Genomic DNA, 21,062 nt, shown 5'->3' with positions numbered 1-21,062 from the left:
CAAAGATATAAATAATCACCATACACAATGAAAATTCAATAGATAGCGAAATAAAGAAACAATTTTAAAACAAAATCAACCAAAAATGATACCGCACTTGTACATGAATTGTATACATTTTAGAGAAGAATTGGTCCATGGTACATCAATCCTCCAACATTGGACAGTGTTTCAAACAGATAAAGGAAACAGAAATAACATACTTAAATAGGTCACTTTAAAATGTAATAATCTACAGATCAATCCTGCGTTAGTGATACATTCATTTATTTTGCCTTAAAGAGTATATACACCTTATACCATGGTAACATGGCACTAGTAGTGGAGTATGTTAAAAGATGGGAATGAAAGTCATCTATAAAAGACTGTTGATAATGAATCATACATTAAAAAGTGAAGAAAAGGTCAGGTTCAGGGAAACAACTTTTTTGAAACAAAAATATTGTGAGTGTTATAGAAACATAGAATGTTATAGCAGATAAGAACCATTCGGACCATATAGTCTGCTCAATTTTCTAAATACTTTCATTAGTCCCTGGCCTTATCTTGTAGCCTTATGACTATCCCACGCATGCTTAAACTAACCTCTACCACTTCAGCTGGAAGGCTGTTGGTGTTGGTGTGTATACACACAAACCTTTGTGGAATGTGGCATTTAGGATGTGCTAACAGTTTTGCTTGCAGTTCACAGTTCTATAATGTGTTTTACTGGATGAGAAACAATTTAAAAAGAAGGCTGGCTAATGTAAATTGAACAAGAGTTCAGGGCTGGCTAATGGAAATTCTGTGCACATTTTCATGCACAGTGTGCCATTCATTGTCTGAGAGTGGTCAACTGACATTTCAGCCAACGAATGACAACTGGATCGGCTTAAGGCTTCTGCAACTTTGTTAAAGCCAAAAGCATGTCACCGGAGCCACAAAGAATCTTGTTGCCTGGCTGGGCCCCACATAAGAGGGCAAACCATTCCTAATTGGTTTGCCCTATTTCTGAGTAAACAGACTAGGGTACTCCTGTCACCAAAAGCACTACAGTAGGTAGTAGTGCTTATGATGCTAGGAGTAACCCTTGAAAGTGAGGATAAGAACCCACTGCTCAATACATTAAAACACTTCTCTATCTATGTAAGTAACTTTGGCTCATATCTTTTTTTTTTTAATGGTTGAACACAATAAAACAAACCAATAGCTCAACTTAAAGATACTGTAGAGAATGTAGCAAATATTACCACTATTACCATGGTCTAGTGACAGAAAACTACTTCCAGACTAGTAACAATCCTTAAGAAATGCCACTAACTGTTGAACATGGGTAACCATGTTAATGCATTTACTAGTACTAGTATGTACAAGCCATTAATAGTACATAACATTAATGTGCTAGTGTACATAGACAATATTTTACCCATCAACTTTACATTAGAAGTAAGGCCATAATTGAACAAGACTAATTTTTTATTTTTTATTTTTTTTAGAAATCAGGTTTAAACACATCAGTTATATCAGTACAGTCTCTGGCTATTACATCTGGGATATTTAAAGATGCACTACATACGTCTCAATAGGAAGAAACACAAACGAGGGGAGGGGCTTGACTGTCTTGAATGCAGGTACAGAAACACTAAAAAACGTGTGTGATAAAGGACAAGAGACAAACTCTTAAAAGGGGGACCGTCACTTCCCTGGATATTTAATATTTTAAAAATGAACTTAAAATCAATCAGAGCAGCTCATGGAAAAAAAAATAGTTCTCACAGGTTATAGGTGATTGTCAATGTTTTATTCAGTGGTGTAAAGAGAAAGATCCCTTTTAAGGACCAAATACTACAGTTTGCCATCATCACAATCTGTTTCCGGATTCTTATGCCAAGGTATCAAGATGGGATGTCTTGCTTATTTAATTTTGGTAGTACCATGATGCCTTAATGGAGTGGTTCATCCCATTTTGGAACAGAAGCTTGCTATACCAGCCCACATCATCAACTGTTATTTGAGGGGGTTTAGGATGTGGAATTTATTGGGTTAAGTGTAACTTGCATTTAATTGTATTTATAAGCTGTGACTGAGGAGACAAATTAATGTTACTGCACACACTGCTTGTCTCAAAAGGTTTACAATTTGTATTCTTGGTTTTGAATACAGTATGTGAAACTACACCTGAATACCACTTGAAAAAAAAAAAAAAAAAAAATATTAGTAGTAAGATTTTTTTATTCTTTTTCTCATTTTACTATAAAGGGGCAGCTTTATGACAAGAACATTTAAAACTGGAGGCCATGCTAATAACCATTTTTTGATTATGAAAAGAAACCATAACGAAACTAAACAATCATTTGTTAATATGGACACTGAATGAAGTATCTTCACTGGTAATGTCTGTGGAAAGAACAAGTCACCGTGGATACAGTTTCCAAGGATACCATCATTTAGCTTGAAGCACAATAGTGTCATTGCAGCTCAACAAAGGACAGTCCTTTTAACCAGCCTGTTGCTGGAACGGTCAGTCACCCCTCTGCACCTAAGAAAGCAGCAATTCCGGGTGTACAGTAACCATCACAATTTTGGGATCATGATCATAATCAACAGACATTATGTTAAATACAAACCAGCTTTGCCTTCTAAAATGGACTCTAGAAGATTTACACAAATGCTATCCTTTGAATGCTGAAGAATGAAAGAACTACGGTATATCACTAAATAAAAAATGCCCAATAAATGGTCAAAATTAATGTTTGGCTAATGGTACTTTATACAAGGGCATTTCATTTTTAGTAAAATACTTTGTTGAATACTTGTATGTGGCATCATAGGATAAGAGGTGACGATAAAACCAAGCATTTTTATATAATACCAGAAAGAAAATTAGATAATCTTAATTTTTCTTTTACTATTTATATGATTTATTGACCAGTTAATTATTCATTAACTGCTTAAAAAAGTTATTTTAATATCAGACATACTAGAATTGGTAACAGCTCTCCAACACAATGTTCCATAGCTATAATCAAAATGTAGCACATAAAAGAATTTCATAAAATTGCAGGAGAATTAGAGAGACACACAGGTTGAAAGTAAAACATTATCTACACATTTAAAGCAAACAGAAATCCAACGCTGATATTTATTTTTTTTTGTTTTGTTTTTTTAAACCATGCATTTTCTTTTCTAGTCAACTCAATAGTGTGACTAGGCACAGTTTACTATCACCTATATTGTTTTTAAAATATATGTCAAGCCTTATGAAACTAGCACGCATAAGCTTTGTACCAGGAGTTAAAAAGTTAGTAAAGGCAGGAGCGCTCTTAGAAAATTATAAATATTTTGCCTTACTGACCAAGAAACCACAATCAAAATATGGGAGGGTTACAATGGAAATGGTCTAAAGTATACTTATATTTCACAACTATTTATAAATAATTTAATGTAATTTCATAAAGGAATTGCACTTTATGCAATGTTCACAATACCAGAGACATTCAGCAGCATAGGTTTTACACAGATCTGCAATTGGCAGTGGTCAGGGTATTTTTAGGGCAGTCCCACAAGCTTGCAGTAAGACTTTTCCTCGGTCATTTGTGATTAGACAAAGTTACTATAATAGATCTGGAAGGAAAAGGCCGGGTGGCTTGGGCTCTACACAGTTGATCCAGAAATTTGCACAGCTCGCATGATATTGGTGTCCTCCGTAAGAGAGCTTGAAACTGTCTGTTTCTGAGTTGAAGGCCTGCAAAAATAAATGTAGGAATTACAATATAAAAAAAAAAAAAAATCAGAGCTGCATATGTGAGAACTAGAAAAGACACATTGTAATTACACTTAAGTAGGACTGGACCAGCTGCCAATCTTGTAACGAGTTAACAAGGTGCACCAATTGACCAGCGCAAATCCCTGAGAAGCTCTTTTCCTATAACGTATCCCCTCTACACTCCAACACATATATTAATTTCTTCTAAAATGAAGAGTGATTATGAAGCTAATGAACAATGGCCTATTTTTGGCACTTGCCATATAATACTTTATACATTATTACCAGATGAACCATTTCTTGTCACCTGTCCTAGCACACACCCCTTCAGGAACACTTATATCAGGACTGTCACAATAAGAAAGGAATTTATTTATCCGGAGATTAATTTGTATCATCATGTAATCCACCCTTATAGTGTCTAATGATTGGTGAAGCCTCTCACATCCTGAGTTCCAAGTTAGCAGAAATATAAAATTTCCTCTCTATAGAGATATTTGTTAGCAGCATAAACAATTATTTTTTTTTTAGTAATTAAGCAGAGTAACCAGAAGCTATAACAGTTAATTGATTCATCATGATCTATGGGATTAGCAGTAAAAGCATGTTATAAATGCATTAATTTCTCAGTTGACCGTATAATTAACCATGCAGATCCCACATCAGGGGTTCTGATCTACACTTCACAGGTTTCTTAATAACAGATTGTAGAATGTCAGAGAAATACGGGGAGTGTAGTCAATTGGCATCTTATCATTCTGACACCCCATGCACTTAATTATTCGAGTAATTATAAATGACTAATTATATGCTGTTACGTTATGTGTAGTATAACAATGTAATAATGCAAAAATATTTGTTATTAGGCTTTTGTTAGTAGTAAATGTTACAAAGTTCTGAAGGAGAAAAGGGTTACATAAAAACATAATGAATGTATTGTTGCACAAGGTGTAACTTTAACAGCTGTCAATGGGAAGTATTTATTTAATCTCAACAAAATGTTGAGAGCATGCCAATTTCCACTTCATATTCTACTTTTAACAAGAAAGCTGAGCTATAATGTTTCCATCCAAAATACTCCAGCATAGCATTCAGCATGACAGGTTATTCTTTATTTATACCCTGATGAACCAGTGGTGTTCTATCCTGTCTTAACAGAAGATCAAACTTAAAATGTATGATATTTGATTGTGAAAGGTTTATGATGGCACGGGACTTCACTACTAATTTAAAGTAAAAAAATTTGCTTACAAGAACACATGACATAAAATAAATTGTTATATTAAAACAGGATGGATTTAATAATACATCTAGTTTTTAAACCAGTATGTTTGTAAACCACAAAAGCACTAAAAAGTAATGTCACATGAAGATTATTTAGAAAATGTGGAAGGTGTGGCAGTTTGATAACATATGAGTCAAATATATGCACTTTAGAAGTTAGATTGCATTTTTTTCCACATTTAGTGACAGGTGATGAGTAATTCCATTCATTGTGCAAATAAATCAAATTTGTCAGTTTTAGAGCCCTAGCAATCTACAGCGTAAATACAATTTATACTGATAATTTCAAAACATTGTTTGGTATCATATTGTTTTTTTATCTTCAGTTTTAAATAATGTAAAAAAAAACCAAAAAAAAAAAACCAGAACAATCGTTCACTGAATTCTAGAATTGAGTTACAAAATCTAAAACACACTGGCACTTATACAAAGCAGAAACTGATACTATACAGTAGAGGCTGTTTGAAGTGAAGGACAGAGTACTATAACAATGCCATGAGCAAAATGAACACACTCAGTTGATCTTTTGAACAAAAAGATGATGTCCTAACACTAGATCCCGAGACAGTTGAATGAAGAAACATGATATTCTGAAGACAAAAACAAAAAATAACTAAAACTAATTAAGTATTGATAAATGGAAAAGAAGTCTTCTGACGCAAAGAATACATGCAAGAAAAACAATGCCAGCAGGAGTACATCTCAGCTATGTATTAGTCGAGTCAATATAAAAAAATACTACGTTAATGAAAAGGGTGAAGAACTCATGATTAGTGAAAATTTTAATGGAAAACTGAAGAGAGAGGAAGCCTAGAAGTCAGTCTTCATACAGAGGACAGAAATGTTTGAAAAGTATACTTAAACACACTGTATGGATTCATACTTTTTTAGGATGTTCCACGTCAGGGCTCTCTTCTTTCTGTAATAATGTTCAAAATCAAAAGAAATTCATTAAAGAACACAAATAAAGAGGTGTTAGATAGTTAAATGCAGTGGGATATTGCCCACGTTTCACTTCCCTGGATTTAATCTTCCTACAGCGTAGAAACAAAAAGGTTAAAAAGAAATAAAATAAAGCGATGTTAAACAGTTTTACAGCATTAAGATATATTAATATCCAGTAGCTACATACTATATTAATATGCATTTATATTTCTGTATGCATCCCTCTGTTTTCTTTATTTGTATCTCTATCCATCTTTGTGACTGTCATAACTGGAGTGTAACTACCCTTTGCATGGTGACAGCGTAAGACAACAGGACTTAGTCTCACGTCACATACTAGGCCCTCTGATTCTTTGACCATGACTAGATTATTTCAGCAAGTTTCTACACTTCCTCAGATCCATATTGTGCAGAGATGTTTTTGATTATTGAGGCAGCTATAACTATGCACAGTCCTCTTCACCTTTTGTGGATACAAACACATTAAAGGATTTGGATTGTGTGGAAACAAACCGGGTAGTGTGGCATTACAGCCATCCCTAAAATTAAAAAGTGCTTTGCTAGGGAAGCCTTACAAGATAGCTTATTATCTGTGCAGTCCAGATCTTGACTAAGCTTGTTCCTGAGTTATTTACATGACTCCCGGCTCCCCATAACTGCCAAGAATCACTCAGTTCCTAATTTAGTTTTCACGTCATTACTGGTTCTTGCATAGTGTTCCAGATTTGGCTACTAACCTACTGATTAGGCAATGCCTCTACACTGCCTGTCTGAAGCATGCAGATGTTGATCCAGTTGGCCTGACTATGCTCCATACCTCGCTTATCTGACCATTTCCTGTCTCACAGTCAATACTCATCTGTTTTTAAAATACGGTACATGGTTGGTTTCCCACCAGCCACTAATAGTTGAAGGGTGCAACCAGCAAATGGTGTCTCTTAAATTTAAGTTCAATAAAGCAATGCTACGGTACATCAATTAAAATGTAAAGGTATAAGTAGATATTGGCAAATATCTAGACTAACAAAATGCCCCCAATTTGCACCGGACAGATCTTGTAGACTATTCCATGTAAATACATGCAGATTAGCGCCTGCAGAGACTAGGCGAATACAAAATCTCACATACTCAAAACCATTGCTTTAGACACATACTTTTAATTCTCCTAGCATGACAATTAATAGAACCCTAGTGTGTTGGAATCCCTATCGCTTCTACATAATATATAAAGTTTACCACTTCCCTCGCTATTATGCAAGTCAAACTGGAGATCTCCCACATATTATTCGTAAAGAATAACCATTAGTTAGTTGAATGGTATGGTGAACAAAGAGTTCTATTATTGTAGCTTAACAATTGATGTAGGGCACCCAATACAGAAAAGAAAAACACTTTCAAAACTTACATTCCCTGAACTGGAAATAGTTACAATCAAAATTGCAATACCAAAACCAGTTTAGCAAGAAAAAAAAAGAAAAAATCCAAAATGATAAAACAAAAATATTTAAAAAAAGTTTTTTTGTTGATTCATTGCCTCTCAGTTTGGTCTTACATTTTTTGTCCCCTTTACTCAAACTCTTGCCTAGCAGTTTGCAAAGTATAGGCTATTTTGTATCATAGTGCAAGCCTAGGCTGACAAAACCTAAAAAATATCAAGAGCACATTGCATCTGCGTGAGTACGACATTAATGTGGTTTCTGGCAGATGAATAGTCAGCAATTGAGGTTTGTTACAGCTCAGACGGCTGTGCCAACAAGCGAGAGGTTCAGGTGGTTCTATCTGCCATCAGGTTCCCCCCTGGCCAACACAACATAAGCAGACATTTCACCAAAGCGGTTTAATAGGAGGTCAATAGAACCCATCTCCAAGCAAAGAACACAGCACACATATAAATTAAGATAACTTTATCATATTTCACTTGAAGTGCATTTGCTATGACAAATTATTTGGTGTAACTTTAAAGAGGATAACATTCAGCTTCCATATTGAAAAGACATGTTGATGAGGCCGAAGAGGAACTTCAGATAAATTTATTTTACCTGTTAGCTGGCAAACTTCACTTTACTTCACTTTAAAAGCAGAGTTTATTGTACCCAAAGAAGAAACCCTTGACAGATGAAACCATAGCAACTTTATTTAATCGCATAGACAAGGATCACAAGTGCTGCTGGACCATATACACATAGTAAATGTGTTTTTAGCTATAAACATGGTACCTCTTCAAAGACACTGTGGGATATCTAGTTCACTGCTTTTAACACCACACAGCTCCCCACATATAAGGAGTAAGAGTAACCCATTCATAGCCTATAATATTACAGCCAAAAATGTGTTAAATTAAATGGTATGGGTTTTATTATTTAGAATGTTATGTTAGATGTTTTGCAGCCTCTGAGTATATTAGTTTGCAATGCATATCATTTGATATCCTTTTCAGTGCATCCTGATTTATAATGACTATATGTTTGTACCATTTTAAAGTCCTATTTTGGAAGTACTACTTATACCACCAAAAGCCATGCATGTAATCAAGAGCTTCAGAATGTACACAAATCCTGATATGATGTGCAAATGCATGTCATCTCAAAAGTGCACTTTTAAAGTGTGCAGACAAATAGTATATCCAACTCTAAGAGTATGGGTAAGCTGGGAGAAGCACTAAAAAGGAGTTATAAACTGATAAGTAGTCATTAGAAAATTAGATTTCAAATATTTCCATTTGCCCACTAGCTATTGGCACGTGAAAATCCAGCAGTGGCGCAAATAAATTCAACCCTGATGAGTGTGCCTTTGAGCCCCTAAGCTTGCAGTGGAAAGAAACTTTTAGGACTGGCCAATAGAGCAAAAAAACAAACAAAAAAAAACATTTGACATTTGTGCTTTAACATTATCTGTTCTATAAAGCTAAAAAAGCAAACAAAACTTTTGATTCCTTTCAGTTCGGCTAAATACAATTTCCATCTAATATTTTGGATAAAATAAACTTGAATCACGAATCATGTAAGGAAATAAGGTTCATTTTGCATATACCTGCATGTAGAGATAGACTACTACGATTGAGCCCAATCACTCAGTCTAAATGCATACAGAAGTAGTCCAGCACTGCATAGGTTACTGGGCTCAAAAACAGGTAAATAATTTCTTGCTGTGTAATAGACTAATAGATACCTGTCAAGTTAATATAATTACCGGCTGCCTTCTTATTTGATTGTCCTAGCCCAGTGTTAACATTTTATCTAAATCTGCTTAGGCTTCAGATTGAAAAAGAAAAAAAGACAATTGTTGGGTGAAATTTGCTTGGTCACTGAAAAGTAGGGTGGAGCATTTTTACTTGCCTGGTGGTTATATGCCTCCCTATTGAATTCTACAGTTCATTTAAATATACACATATTTATATTTGTAAATGTAGAAATGGGAACTCAGCAGCCACCAAGAATACATACAGGGGCCAGAGTAGTAGTACCCAGCCCAAGTAATTGAAGCAGATCAACATCAATCTATGAGACTTTTGCCTCGTTTCCACTGAGCGTAAGGTTCGGGTTGGTACAGTTTGGAAGGTTTAGAATGGACCAGCCCATTCTGGTGAGCGTTTCCACTGCAAGTCAGACCTTCAGGGCCATGCAGGGTTTAGAATAAATGCTCTTCCTGTCCACCAATCAATGGATTGTATAGTAGTTCCGCCCTAACCGAACCGTTCCATTTTCTGCGGCCCTACATCTGAATCAGGACCCTGAATGGATTGGTACGTTCGCTTGCATGAACCACTTTCATAATGGAAACACCCAAAATAGCAAACCGTACCGAACTGAACCGAACCAATCCGCTCAGTGGAAACGAGGCATTTGTCTAATCCAAAACTGGACTTGTTTTTGTGCATGTCACAATCGGCTATTGAAAAGCCAGTAATATTGAAAATGGCTCTTGGCAAAATTAGCAACTCATGGCTTGTTTCCATGCTACATGTCACTGTTAGAGACTGGTAATTTGTGACTGCTACAATGTCTCCCACAGAGATTAATAGGAGACGAGGAAACACTAAGGAAGTAAAAATGACCACCAGGTCGAATTCAGTCGCTAACTCTGAACTTTACGCTTATGTCAGGAGCACTAAATATTCCATTAAATCTATTCCCTAAAAGGATTGCTATAAATATATATATATATATATATATATATAAATAGATTTGATGTGACAGATGCCCTTTAATCAACTGCTAGACTGAAAAGACATCACGTAAAATAATGCATGTATTCTAATCACTTTTCATTTTAATGTATTTGTTTACATGTACAATTTTTTTTTTGATGAAGCATTAAAGAAATAACATTATCCATTTTTTCGACATCTACTCCTACCACTACCCACTAATATAACTAGCACTATTATTCCATGTTAATGTGTCTCTGTGTGTGCATGTCTGTGTGTCTACGTCTGTATGGAAGAATTTTTTATGTTGAGGTGTGTGGAAAGTTATGAATGTGTCTCTATAAGTTTGTATAACCTAATTACATGCATGTGAATAGACAGTTCTGCATATAAGTCATATTAAAAGCATATAATGCTTAAAGATTATATATGTGCTTGTAAGTGAGGATATGTGGCCCTATAAATGATGGCTCCAAACTTATCACTGTTAAACCTGCATCACCAATGCATCCACTTGCAATAATAAAAAATAAAAAAAGGTAGATGCATCAAAAATAAGTACAAATCATTTAAAAATATGTGTTATTCAATACATATTTTCTAACAAAGACAAATGACAAAAAAGTAAATAAATAATGTATGATCGTGCATATTCATCCATATGTTCAGCAATTCTTTACTCCAACTTTCCTATCGTTTACTTATTAAACCATCGGATGTATATCAAATCTTGCTTAAGCTTCTGATAAACCCTTTTCCTGTTAATTTAATCGTATTAAAAAAATAAAAGAGAAAGAAAAAAAAAATACATTGTGCCGAGAAAATAAAAAGTAAAAGAGAGAGGAGAAAAATAGGACCCATAAATAAATATGTTGCGTTGATCCTTAGTAGTTCCGCATATTTGCTGCCCATCTCTCCCAGTGTTAAATTCTTAGGTTAAAGTAGTTATCCTATGTTAAGATACCCATCTCCATTTTACAGTGTTTCAAGACTTGATGCCCAATCTTTTCCCAAGAGGGGATGTCTGTTAGTTTCCAATATCTTGCTAATACTGCTTTAGTCTCTATACAAATATATACCACTAAGTCTTTTGCTTTTCACGGTCATAAGTTATCCAAATTACAGCGTCATCAACACGCGTGTGAAATCTAGGTCTGCCTCTATCTGATCTGCAACCCTAGCCTAGTGGTAGTGTTGGAGAATACATTTTGGGTAGTCTAGTGGGGAGGTAGGTTAGGCTGATGTATTGCCTTGGCAACAGGATTATTTACGCTAATCCACCTACCTTTATATCCCAACTACAGTAGTCTGTTGGAGCACATTATCAACCTTGTTTGATTGCTGTATTGAGTTGGACAGAGCTAATGCGATAAGAAAACCAGCATGAGAGGCTGTTAGGTTAAGCCTCTTCCAGGTAAAGCAGAGTTGCCTTATTTTTTTTTTTTTTTTTACACTTTTCCTTTAAAAAAAATGTTTAATCCACCGAGGAGGTCTCTGCAGCCTCCATCAGGTTATTAACAAAGAAATTCCAAATTAAATACGCTGTGCAGTAAAGGAAGTTTAAAAACCTAGATCTATCCTTACATGGAGTGAGTTGGGACATTGCAAATCACAGGCAGAGGAGATGTGGCTAGGACGGTATGAACAGATTTATTTATGTTCTAAATGGCAAAGAACGGAGCAGTGAAACTGCAGTGGCATGATCTATACAACAACATTAAGCTAAAGTTGTTTTGGAGCTTTTTGTGCCCCTTTAATATCCGATCATTTGCTTCAGGTGTGATTTTAATACACACACAGATGCTTATAGTATGTTTTTCTGCTTCTCAGGTAATTCCTCAGCAGCAAAATAAACTGTAGGAAACTATAATGCATAAAAACAGAGAAATGACACTATTCCAATCAGCCAATTAGAATATGACACAATAGGTCAGTCCCTATAGAACAGTTCTCTCTCACTGTGGCCTCCCCTCAGTGTCACGTTTTCTTCTTCATGTTACATTACAGCTATTTTAAACTTATGGTAATAAAGTCTGTTTAGGTCTGAGCCTTCTGCATAATTGATGTATAGCTTCATTTGAAATATGTGTTTTATTACTTTCCATTCTATTCTTCCCATATTTATCATTCTCCTTCTTGAATTATTTTGCCTCCAAACCACATCGTCCTCTATTAATAAATACAGTGATAAATACAGTGGTCATCCTGGAATATCCTGACAGGCGGGGCCACCATCTTAGATGTGGGCATCGCTTTGCCGAGTGTTTCTAAGTCACAAAGCGCTTACTGGAGCCTGCAACACTGTACATTGTAAATTAGTTGCTAGGCAGACCAAGAGGTTTGTCAGAGAAAACCTTTTATTCTCAGACAGGCTGCTCTGCCCCATGCTTAGTGAACCAAGTTTACTCTGCTTCTGTGTCAAAGCTTTCTCTTTTATTCAGATAAATATTTCCTCAGTTTAACCCTTTCTGTTACAGTGTATTGTTAAATATGCAAACTCCATTTATGGAGGGGTTTGCCCTATTACAAGAAGACAAATTATTCTGAATCTGAGTCTTGGTTATAAAAAAATAAAAAAAAAACTAGCATGACAATCAAGCTACATCTAGTTAAAATTCTGATGAGATTCCATCTTTTAGATATACTTCAGTGAATAGGTCAGTGACTATGGTGATCTATTTCACACTGGGCTTATGTCAAATACCATGCCAAAATCAATCAGGCAAACCAACCACTGGTTGAAATTGCCCCCAGAAATATCTCCTAATACAGAGGCTTTTTGGTTAATAATGGAGTCTAAAAGTCTTCAGGAAAGAATGAAGGGTCTTACTAAAACATAGTTCCTGTCACCTTAGTCTTCAACATTATTTAAAAGTGACAGAATGAAAGAAAGAAAATCAAAGAAAGAGCCTTATCCCAAACTGCAAATATTTGAAAGAGCTATTTTGAATAAAAGTACTGATTCTTATTATAGTACATTTTAAGGGTCTTGTGAGGAGTCTACAATTTAATATTCCTCTGAATTAGAAGAACTCATTTAAGGCTGCAAATAAGCTGGTAGTGAACCTATTGAGAGCAAGATTGATAAGTCCAGTATAAATCTATTAGACCCCAAACCGTTATTATTAACTTGGATAATGTCAATAATTCGAGTTCAGCAGAATGGGTCCTTATGCAACATATTGCCAAGTATCTTGAGTTCAAAAGCCTTTGGGATGCCATTCCCTACTACAGTCACTGATGATAATTGTACAACTCCACAAGCCAATTTAAAAACTGTAGAATTTTTAAGTAACACCAGCTAGAAACCTAAAATAGGATTTTACATATTATATTATATTAATATATATATATATATATATATATATATATATATATATATATATATATATATATATATATACACACAATCATAAATAAAGGGAGCACACTAGGACTTTTCAATAGTGGAAAAAATGGTCTTTACTGTATTAAATCATAATACAAAATCTGTGTACAAAAATCGACGTTTCGACCCTCCTGGGGTCTTGATAAAGACCCCAGGAGGGTCGAAACGTTGATTTTTGTACACAGATTTTGTATTATGATTTAATACAGTAAAGACCATTTTTTCCACTATTGAAAAGTCCTAGTGTGCTCCCTTTATTTATGATTGTATATATTGGTACGCGGGATTGCACCTAGGCAGTTTTGATTTTTGTTCAGAGAAATCCAGGAGGAGTGCCTTGCTTATCCATTTTTTGTCTATATATATATAGAGAGAGAGATATTTATAGATATTTATTTGAAATCTGTGAGAAAATAAATCTTGAAATATTGGCGATTTTAATCAAGATAGCTAAGAAGTCCATTTATCAAAACCAGCCTGTGGATCTCTGGATTCTTCTAAGTTTGATTCATTGCATAGCTTGCCTTATTGGCAATGCCAATACTGCCCTCTTCATAGACAGAGGTCAAATGATATTTACATTTGAAAGTAGTAATTATGACCACCATTAATGAGTAAGGTTAAAAGGTTTTTTTTTTTTTTTTTTCTTTATTTGAGAATACGTATGTGAAGGAATTGAGCAGGTTTGTCAACGCCTTCATAGCAGACATCTCCTAGAAGTGAATATTGGCTGGGTAGACAGCTCAGACCATTGCTGGGCCCAAATGTTTCTCTAGAATCAGCAGAGGTGTGAGCCATCTATACACTCAATATTACATACCGTATATTTATCAAGAACAAACTAACGCTCCCAGATTCAAGGGACTAAATATTTGCCCCCTCTTTCCTTCAAAAAGGGTCTCATGAATCAGTTCAATCACGGAGGGATTGATCAGTTAGGTTGTGGATTAATTAACAAGACTTTAATTGACACTGCTGAAATGGATTTAATGGATAGTAAACAGCAAAATCTTTTTAATTATCACTGTGTAATGCCATGCCAGTACACTGTACTTTGGAAGAGACACACAGATTAACATGAATATAGGTCTCGTTACATAGAAGTGAAAAAGTGTGGGAAAGAATAACATTGAGAAGGGGAATCAAATTGATATTATGACGTAACAATGACATAATGGGGGAGACTTGTCAACAGGTTTTTTTAGGCAAATTGGTTAAATTGAGGGGGCTCTTTCTTTCACATGTTACCTCTTTTGCACAATTATTATAATACACCACTTTTTCATTGAGTCAATTGATTAATCTGTATGTCACTTTTTCAGTCCAGAAAAATGTTTTATCTTATTTCAAAACTCTAAATTTGGTGGTCATTTACAAAATAGATACTTTGGCAATAAATGGCAGTATTGAGGCAGGGGAACATGTTTTGATATTTTTAGATCAATTTGATAAATACAAACACATTAGGGACCAAAAATTAAAGTCCCTTTTGCAAAACAGTTTGATAACCCCCCCAAGAAGTAGAAGAATAAGCAGCGATGAAGTGGTGCAATGGTAGTAATGCGTTTAAAACGGAAATTGAAAAGAATTAAATGCTATTAAATGCTAACCTATACAATTGCCAACTGCTGCTATGCTGTCAGACATGTCGATTGGAAAAAGCATATCTACAAACGTATTATTATTTTGATCTGAAGAATGTTTTAATATATGTTTCACTTATTTGTAGGTAACAGACATTCTCATTTCAAATATCCATGTCCCCTTAATGAAGACCTTTCAAAGAGCATTTAGATTTCTAGATTATAAAACAGAGATTGGAAACAGATTTGTAGAAGATAAATGTAGACGTTCAGCATGCTTTTAAGGTTTAATACAAAAGACAAGAGCAAAGGTCCTTACCCTTAATTATAGCAAAGGGTGTAAATACAGACTTCAACTGCACAAGAAAAAAAAAAGAACTGGTCCAATAGTGTCCAACAATTCTATATTTGTGCCCTTTCAAAGGAACATTTCAACCTTAACAATCTCACCCTTTGTCAAAGACCTAAAGGTTCAAATGTTTATGTAAAGGCCACTAATATAGGATTTGTGCACTCAGCTGGATGAATGCTGGGCCATTTTTGTTTTACTCTTGTGCTGTCAAAGCTTAACATTTATTTTGAGAATTAAAATATAATAGTGCCACATATAACTATAAATATTATAAACGAAAACCACGTACACAATTGTACACTGAGCCTACATACCTTACTACGAGAATCGACATTGAGTAAACACACTCCACAGGCTAAATCTTGGGCATTTTTTATCCCCGGTCGAAGCATACAAGAAGAAAAATCCAGTGCACTTTCATCAGGCTGTAAATAATGGGGTAGAAGAAAATCATTAATGCTCTAACACACTCTTTCCATCAACTCTACATTAGAAAGAAAGGTATTTGCTAAATTAAACACCGAGAAAGAATACGTCACTAATTTTCAATAATGGATTAAAATGTATTACCAAACTGAAAGGTACTTTTATTAGTATACAAAGCACGAGGGAGCACCTGAAATGTAAATCTCACATATTCCTGGTGTTCTTATTATGTTGGTTTGTCACTGAACCTATGGTACCCCTACTGCCCAATCAAAGTACGAACATCATGTTTTATTTATGGAAAATGCACATTTTGGGAAAAGCACATAGAAAACACAGTTTTATGTCTTACTATGCTAGTTAATATCACATATCTCAGCAAATAAACATGGGGACTTAGAAGCCCCATATGACCATATTGTGTTTAAGCTCAACACTGTGCCACAGCATCCCAATATCAGCATAATCTACACCAAACTTAAAGGGATACTATTGTCACCAGAACTACAGCTAGATGTAATTCTTCTGCTGAGTATATTCAGTCGATTCAGGCTTTTTGCAGTAAACTGTGTTTTTTTCAGAAAAAAAGACAGTGTTTACATCACAGGTATATGTAACTACTGAATTAATAGTTGAATCAGGACTACAGTAGAAACCGAATAGGATAGGCTGATAGGAAACTTGATAAAAAAAAATAAAAAAATAAAATATATATATATATATATATATATATATATATATAAATAAATTAGAATGCTTATAGCAATAAGAATTCAAACTTGATGCAGAGGAGATAAACTGGATATGAAAGAGATAATTGTATCAGCTCAATATCAGACTATTTACCTCCCATGATATAGGCAGGAAAGCTCTGATTGAGCTGATACAATTGGATACAATTATCTCATTCATAGCAAGTTTGAACAATTATCTCATCTGCATCAAGTTTGAATTCTTATTGCTATGAGCATTGTAATTTATTTATATAAATTAGATATATTTATTTATTATTTGGCAAGTTTCCTATCAGCCTATTCTGTAGTTATATATAGCCTTAGGTGGTGGCTATTTTTCCAGTGAGACAGTGGTTATGGTTGTCTAATTTTGGTCTCTCTATCTAACTTCAGCAAGGGAATACATCAGTGTATTAGGTGTGCGATCTTGTTTACAAGTTTTCTTTTAGCGTTTACATTACAGCCTAGGGATACCTCAAGTGGACACTCCTCAGATGTCTACTAGAGGTGCAGCACTGACATCCACCCTCTGCATGGAGACACAACTTTACTCAGAGATGCATTGATTTCCTATGGAAAAGCATTATGATTGGCTGGGATCAACACTTCTGATGTCAGCCAAGGAGGCAGATCAGGGGCAGAACCAGCACCAGCAGACTGGAATAAAGGTAAGATTTTACTATATTTAGCGAGGTTGTGGTTTTTAACACTATAGGGTCAGGAATAAGTTTGTTTTGGTGTATAGATCATGGCCCTGCAGTTTCACTGCTCAGATCTCTGCCATTTAGTAGTGAAATAACTTTGTTTATGCTGCCCTAATCACACCTCCGTGCATGTGACTTACACAGCCTTCCTATACACTTCCCGTAAAGAGTCACCCAATGTTTACACTTCCTTTATTACAAATTATGTTTAATTTAAAATGTCTTATCATCTGCATTGTTAATAGCTTGCTAGAACCTGCAGGTTCCTCCTCTATGTATTTAAAGTTCGATTTACAGAGCAGGTGATAAAAACATTTTAAGTAAGTTACATCTGGTTGACAGACCATTTTGTTTTCATGCAGACTTTGTCAGTCACAGCCAGGGGAGGTGTGGCTAGGGCTGCATTAACAGAAACAAAAGTGATTTAACTCGTAAATGACAGAATTGTGCAGTGAGACTCCAGGGGCACAAACTGCTTCATTAAGCTGAAGCTGTTTTGGTGACTATAGTGCTCCTTTAAAAAATTTTTTTAATAGAGATATAAATAGCACAGTGAAAACATACAACATATTTTTGTAGAATACTAAAAGAGAACTATATGTATACCTTCTACAATTGCCTTAAATTCTTTTGTTTCATTTCTAAATAGGAATGACTGGGAATGGTCACTTCTCAGGATTTTCAATATTATGCTTACTCATCCTCATCCCATTTCAGTCACTGTTATAAGCTCTGTCCTTTGCACCTAACTGTCAGCATAGAGCAAGCATACAAAAAAAAAAAAAAAAAAAAAAGATTCTTTTTTTTCTATTTCTCTTCTTTTACAATAGAAACACTGTAGACAGATTTCAACAGTCGGAAGTGATTATGATGCCTGCAGCCTTTTGCTGCTGGGTCCCGCATCACTGCTAAACTGTGTGCTCACAATTGGTAGAGAAATTTGGTTCCCAGTGGCCTGCAGCTGGCCTCCAACGGTAATATGGCAAAGGCAGAACTATGCTTCTGCCTTGCTCCATACCAACTCATACCAATGATTGGGGCAGAGATTGACAGCCAGTGCAACTGATGTTCACAGCTACTCACTGCCTGTTATCAGTGAACCGAGCATTGTGCCACCGTCACTAATTTCCTACTGGTGGCCGGGCTGCAGGGGACAAAGTAAACCATTTAGCAGTGATGGTGGCCCTGGTGCTCACAGTGTTCCTTTAATATAAACTTAATAGAAAGAGAAAAAAAAATGTTAACACAAGAAATAGTAGATATCCAATGTTTTATTCAATGGTGTAGATTCCAGAGAACTAAAAATGTATCAGAGTGTTTCACAAAAAGAAAATTAGTCAATTGGTTGCTAATTGGCACTAATATTAGAGTTATCTAGATAAATAACCAGATACTTATTCCCAAGAAACAAAAATTATTTCCAAAAAACTTTAATGGTTATAAATTCAATAATGTACAAAATGAGATATTTAATTAGAATAAATCCACCTAATAGAGGTGGGATTTGTGCCCAAGTGGTGATGGTGAACAAAATATAGTTAGAGATGCTCTAAAAGAAAGTTGTTCCAAATCACCATATATAGATAGTTATAGATTGGCTGCTTAAAAGATTGACACTTCCATTATCACATAAATATGAACAGAATTTCTCAAAAGGATCCTGTACTAAACAGGTTATCCCACAGAACAATCGCACACATTTTTTTTTGTTTAATTCCAATTTTATTTGTATTTCAAAGGTAAAAAATGGGTACAGAAAGGAAGAAGGATGGGGGGAGTTTCGAACCAGTGTAACAAGTTTCAGTTGCGCAACATTTACATTTGGTAAAGTGAGAGTATTCGTGGTTACAACAGACATGTCATACCATAACAAAGAATCACATACAGTTCCTAGTTTGCATTGGTATAAGCGATAACGTTAATAAAGTTAATACAGGTGATACAATGGGTTCAGAGGTGAATCTGGGTAATGAGTGAGCAGGTGATGCAAAGGGAGAGGAGTGTAGGGGTACAGAGTACAGTTCATATTTAGTTTATCTACATCGTTGTTTTATTCACATTGTTATTTTATATTCTGTTAATTTATATACATTGTAATTAGTGTGGCTATGATTGCTTCAGTGTCTGCTCCCAATATTGGAGCCAAGATTCCCAGGTGTTCAGGTACTTATCGCGTTTGCCCAGTGGAGGCTCTCCATTTCTCTCGTATTCTCTACTCTCGTTATCCATTGTGATACTGTGGGGGTTGTGGCTGATTTCCAGTATACTGGTATGAGATTGTTTGCCTCCCCTAGCAATAGCCAAAGCAGGAGTTGTTTTCCCTTGTTTGTGGCCAGCCCAACAAGATTTGGGAAGGGGTTAGAGAGTGCGGAAGTTCTAGGATGGTGTTGATTTTTGCGATTACCTCATCCCAGTACCCCTTGATCTGCGGACATTGCCACCAGATATGTTCCACTGTGCCCACCCCTCCAGCATTCATCACTGATCGTTGGCCAAAACATATGTAATAAATCAGGTGTTCTGTACCAACGCGTGATGCGTTTGTAGAAGGACTCTCGTCTGGTCAGGCTAATGGAGGCTAACATGGGTTTGGAGGAAATGTATTCCCATTCCTTATGTGACATATGGATGTGGAGCCCCTTCATCCATTTCCTCTGGTAGGAAAGTGTTTCTTGTTCCTCATGTGGGGTGTGGAGTATTTTGTAAATTTGGGAGAGTGTACGTTTGCGTGTATTTGTAGCAGTGCACAGTTTTTCAAAGGGTGTCAGTTCCCTAGGGGTCCAGTGTCACATTACGGGTCAGATAGTGCCTCAGCTGGGAGCATCTCAGAGTCTCTGTGAGTGAATGGCGGTTTCCCATTCCCTGTAGATTTATGACTTGGGGAGGTGTATCTGATGTTAGCATATCTTTGAGTTGTGGTTCTGATTTCCCCACTAGCCTCGGTAGAATTGAGACCGCCTTCCCTCCCAGTATGTCTAAGTTGAAGGCAAGTGGATATAGAGGCGATATGCCCGGGGATAGATTCCACTGAGTTTTATGTAGTCTCCATTTTTTTAGGATGTGGTGAATGAAAGGGTGGGTGGGCTTTACTATTTGCTGTAGATGGCATGTTTGCCATGGAAGTGTGGAAAGTGGTACAGAGGCGAAACTTTGTTCAAGTTCATACCAAGCCTTACCATGTGTCTCATTGGTCCACTGCCTTATTCTAGAGAACAGGACTGCTAGATAGTATTTATAGATGTGGGGTAGGCCCAGTCCACCTTCTCTTTTATGGCGGGTGAGTACGTCGTATGCCAGCCTTGATTTTTTAAGGCTCCACACGAAGGATAGGAAGGATTTTTTTAGTGTGTGGAAGAAAGAGCCTTCTAATTCTATTGGTAGGGTCTGGAACAGATAGAGGATTTTTGGCAGAACCATCATCTTGAGGATGTGGATCCTTCCAAAAGAGTGAAAAGTTCGGCTTGTCCCATTTTTTCAATATAACTGCTATGTCATTAAGTAGAGGGACGTAGTTCATTTTATATAGGCCTTTGATTGTAGGTGTCAATTTAGTGCCTAGATAAGTAAGCCCAGATTCTGTCCATTGATATTCGTATAAATGACGGAGTTTGGTGACTCATGGCATTTAGCTCTACTCCCATTAGTTCACATTTGTCTGAATTAATTTTAAAGTTTGAGCAGGCACTAAATTGGTCTATTTCTTTTCTGACATGGATTAGTGACTGCTCTGGGCATATGAGAGTGAGAAGTACGT

The 21,062-nt window shown here is 35.7% G+C and overlaps 1 protein-coding gene across 6 annotated transcripts in view; it reads right to left on the bottom strand.

The window, feature by feature from the left end:
- Positions 1-2,850: 2,850 nt before the first annotated feature.
- SYNRG (synergin gamma) overlaps positions 2,851-21,062 on the bottom strand; it is a 159,248-nt gene continuing 141,036 nt past the window's right edge. For 4 of the 6 annotated variants that reach the window (XM_063452757.1, XM_063452779.1, XM_063452789.1 and 1 more), the window contains 3 exons: positions 15,759-15,869; positions 5,913-5,948; positions 2,851-3,724 (listed from right to left, as the gene is read on the bottom strand). In XM_063452757.1, the coding sequence (XP_063308827.1) occupies positions 3,593-3,724; positions 5,913-5,948; positions 15,759-15,869 (279 nt within the window). In that variant the 3' untranslated portion in view covers positions 2,851-3,592. The remainder of the gene's footprint in view (positions 3,725-5,912; positions 5,949-15,758; positions 15,870-21,062) is intronic. The other 2 variants (XM_063452768.1, XM_063452808.1) reach the window with 1 other exon arrangement.

Source organism: Pelobates fuscus, chromosome 1, assembly GCF_036172605.1.
Source record: "Pelobates fuscus isolate aPelFus1 chromosome 1, aPelFus1.pri, whole genome shotgun sequence".
In the NCBI taxonomy this organism is placed as follows: domain Eukaryota; kingdom Metazoa; phylum Chordata; class Amphibia; order Anura; family Pelobatidae; genus Pelobates; species Pelobates fuscus.
The sequence above is the reverse complement of the archived record's forward strand: the minus strand, read 5'-3'. Positions and strand labels throughout refer to the sequence as shown.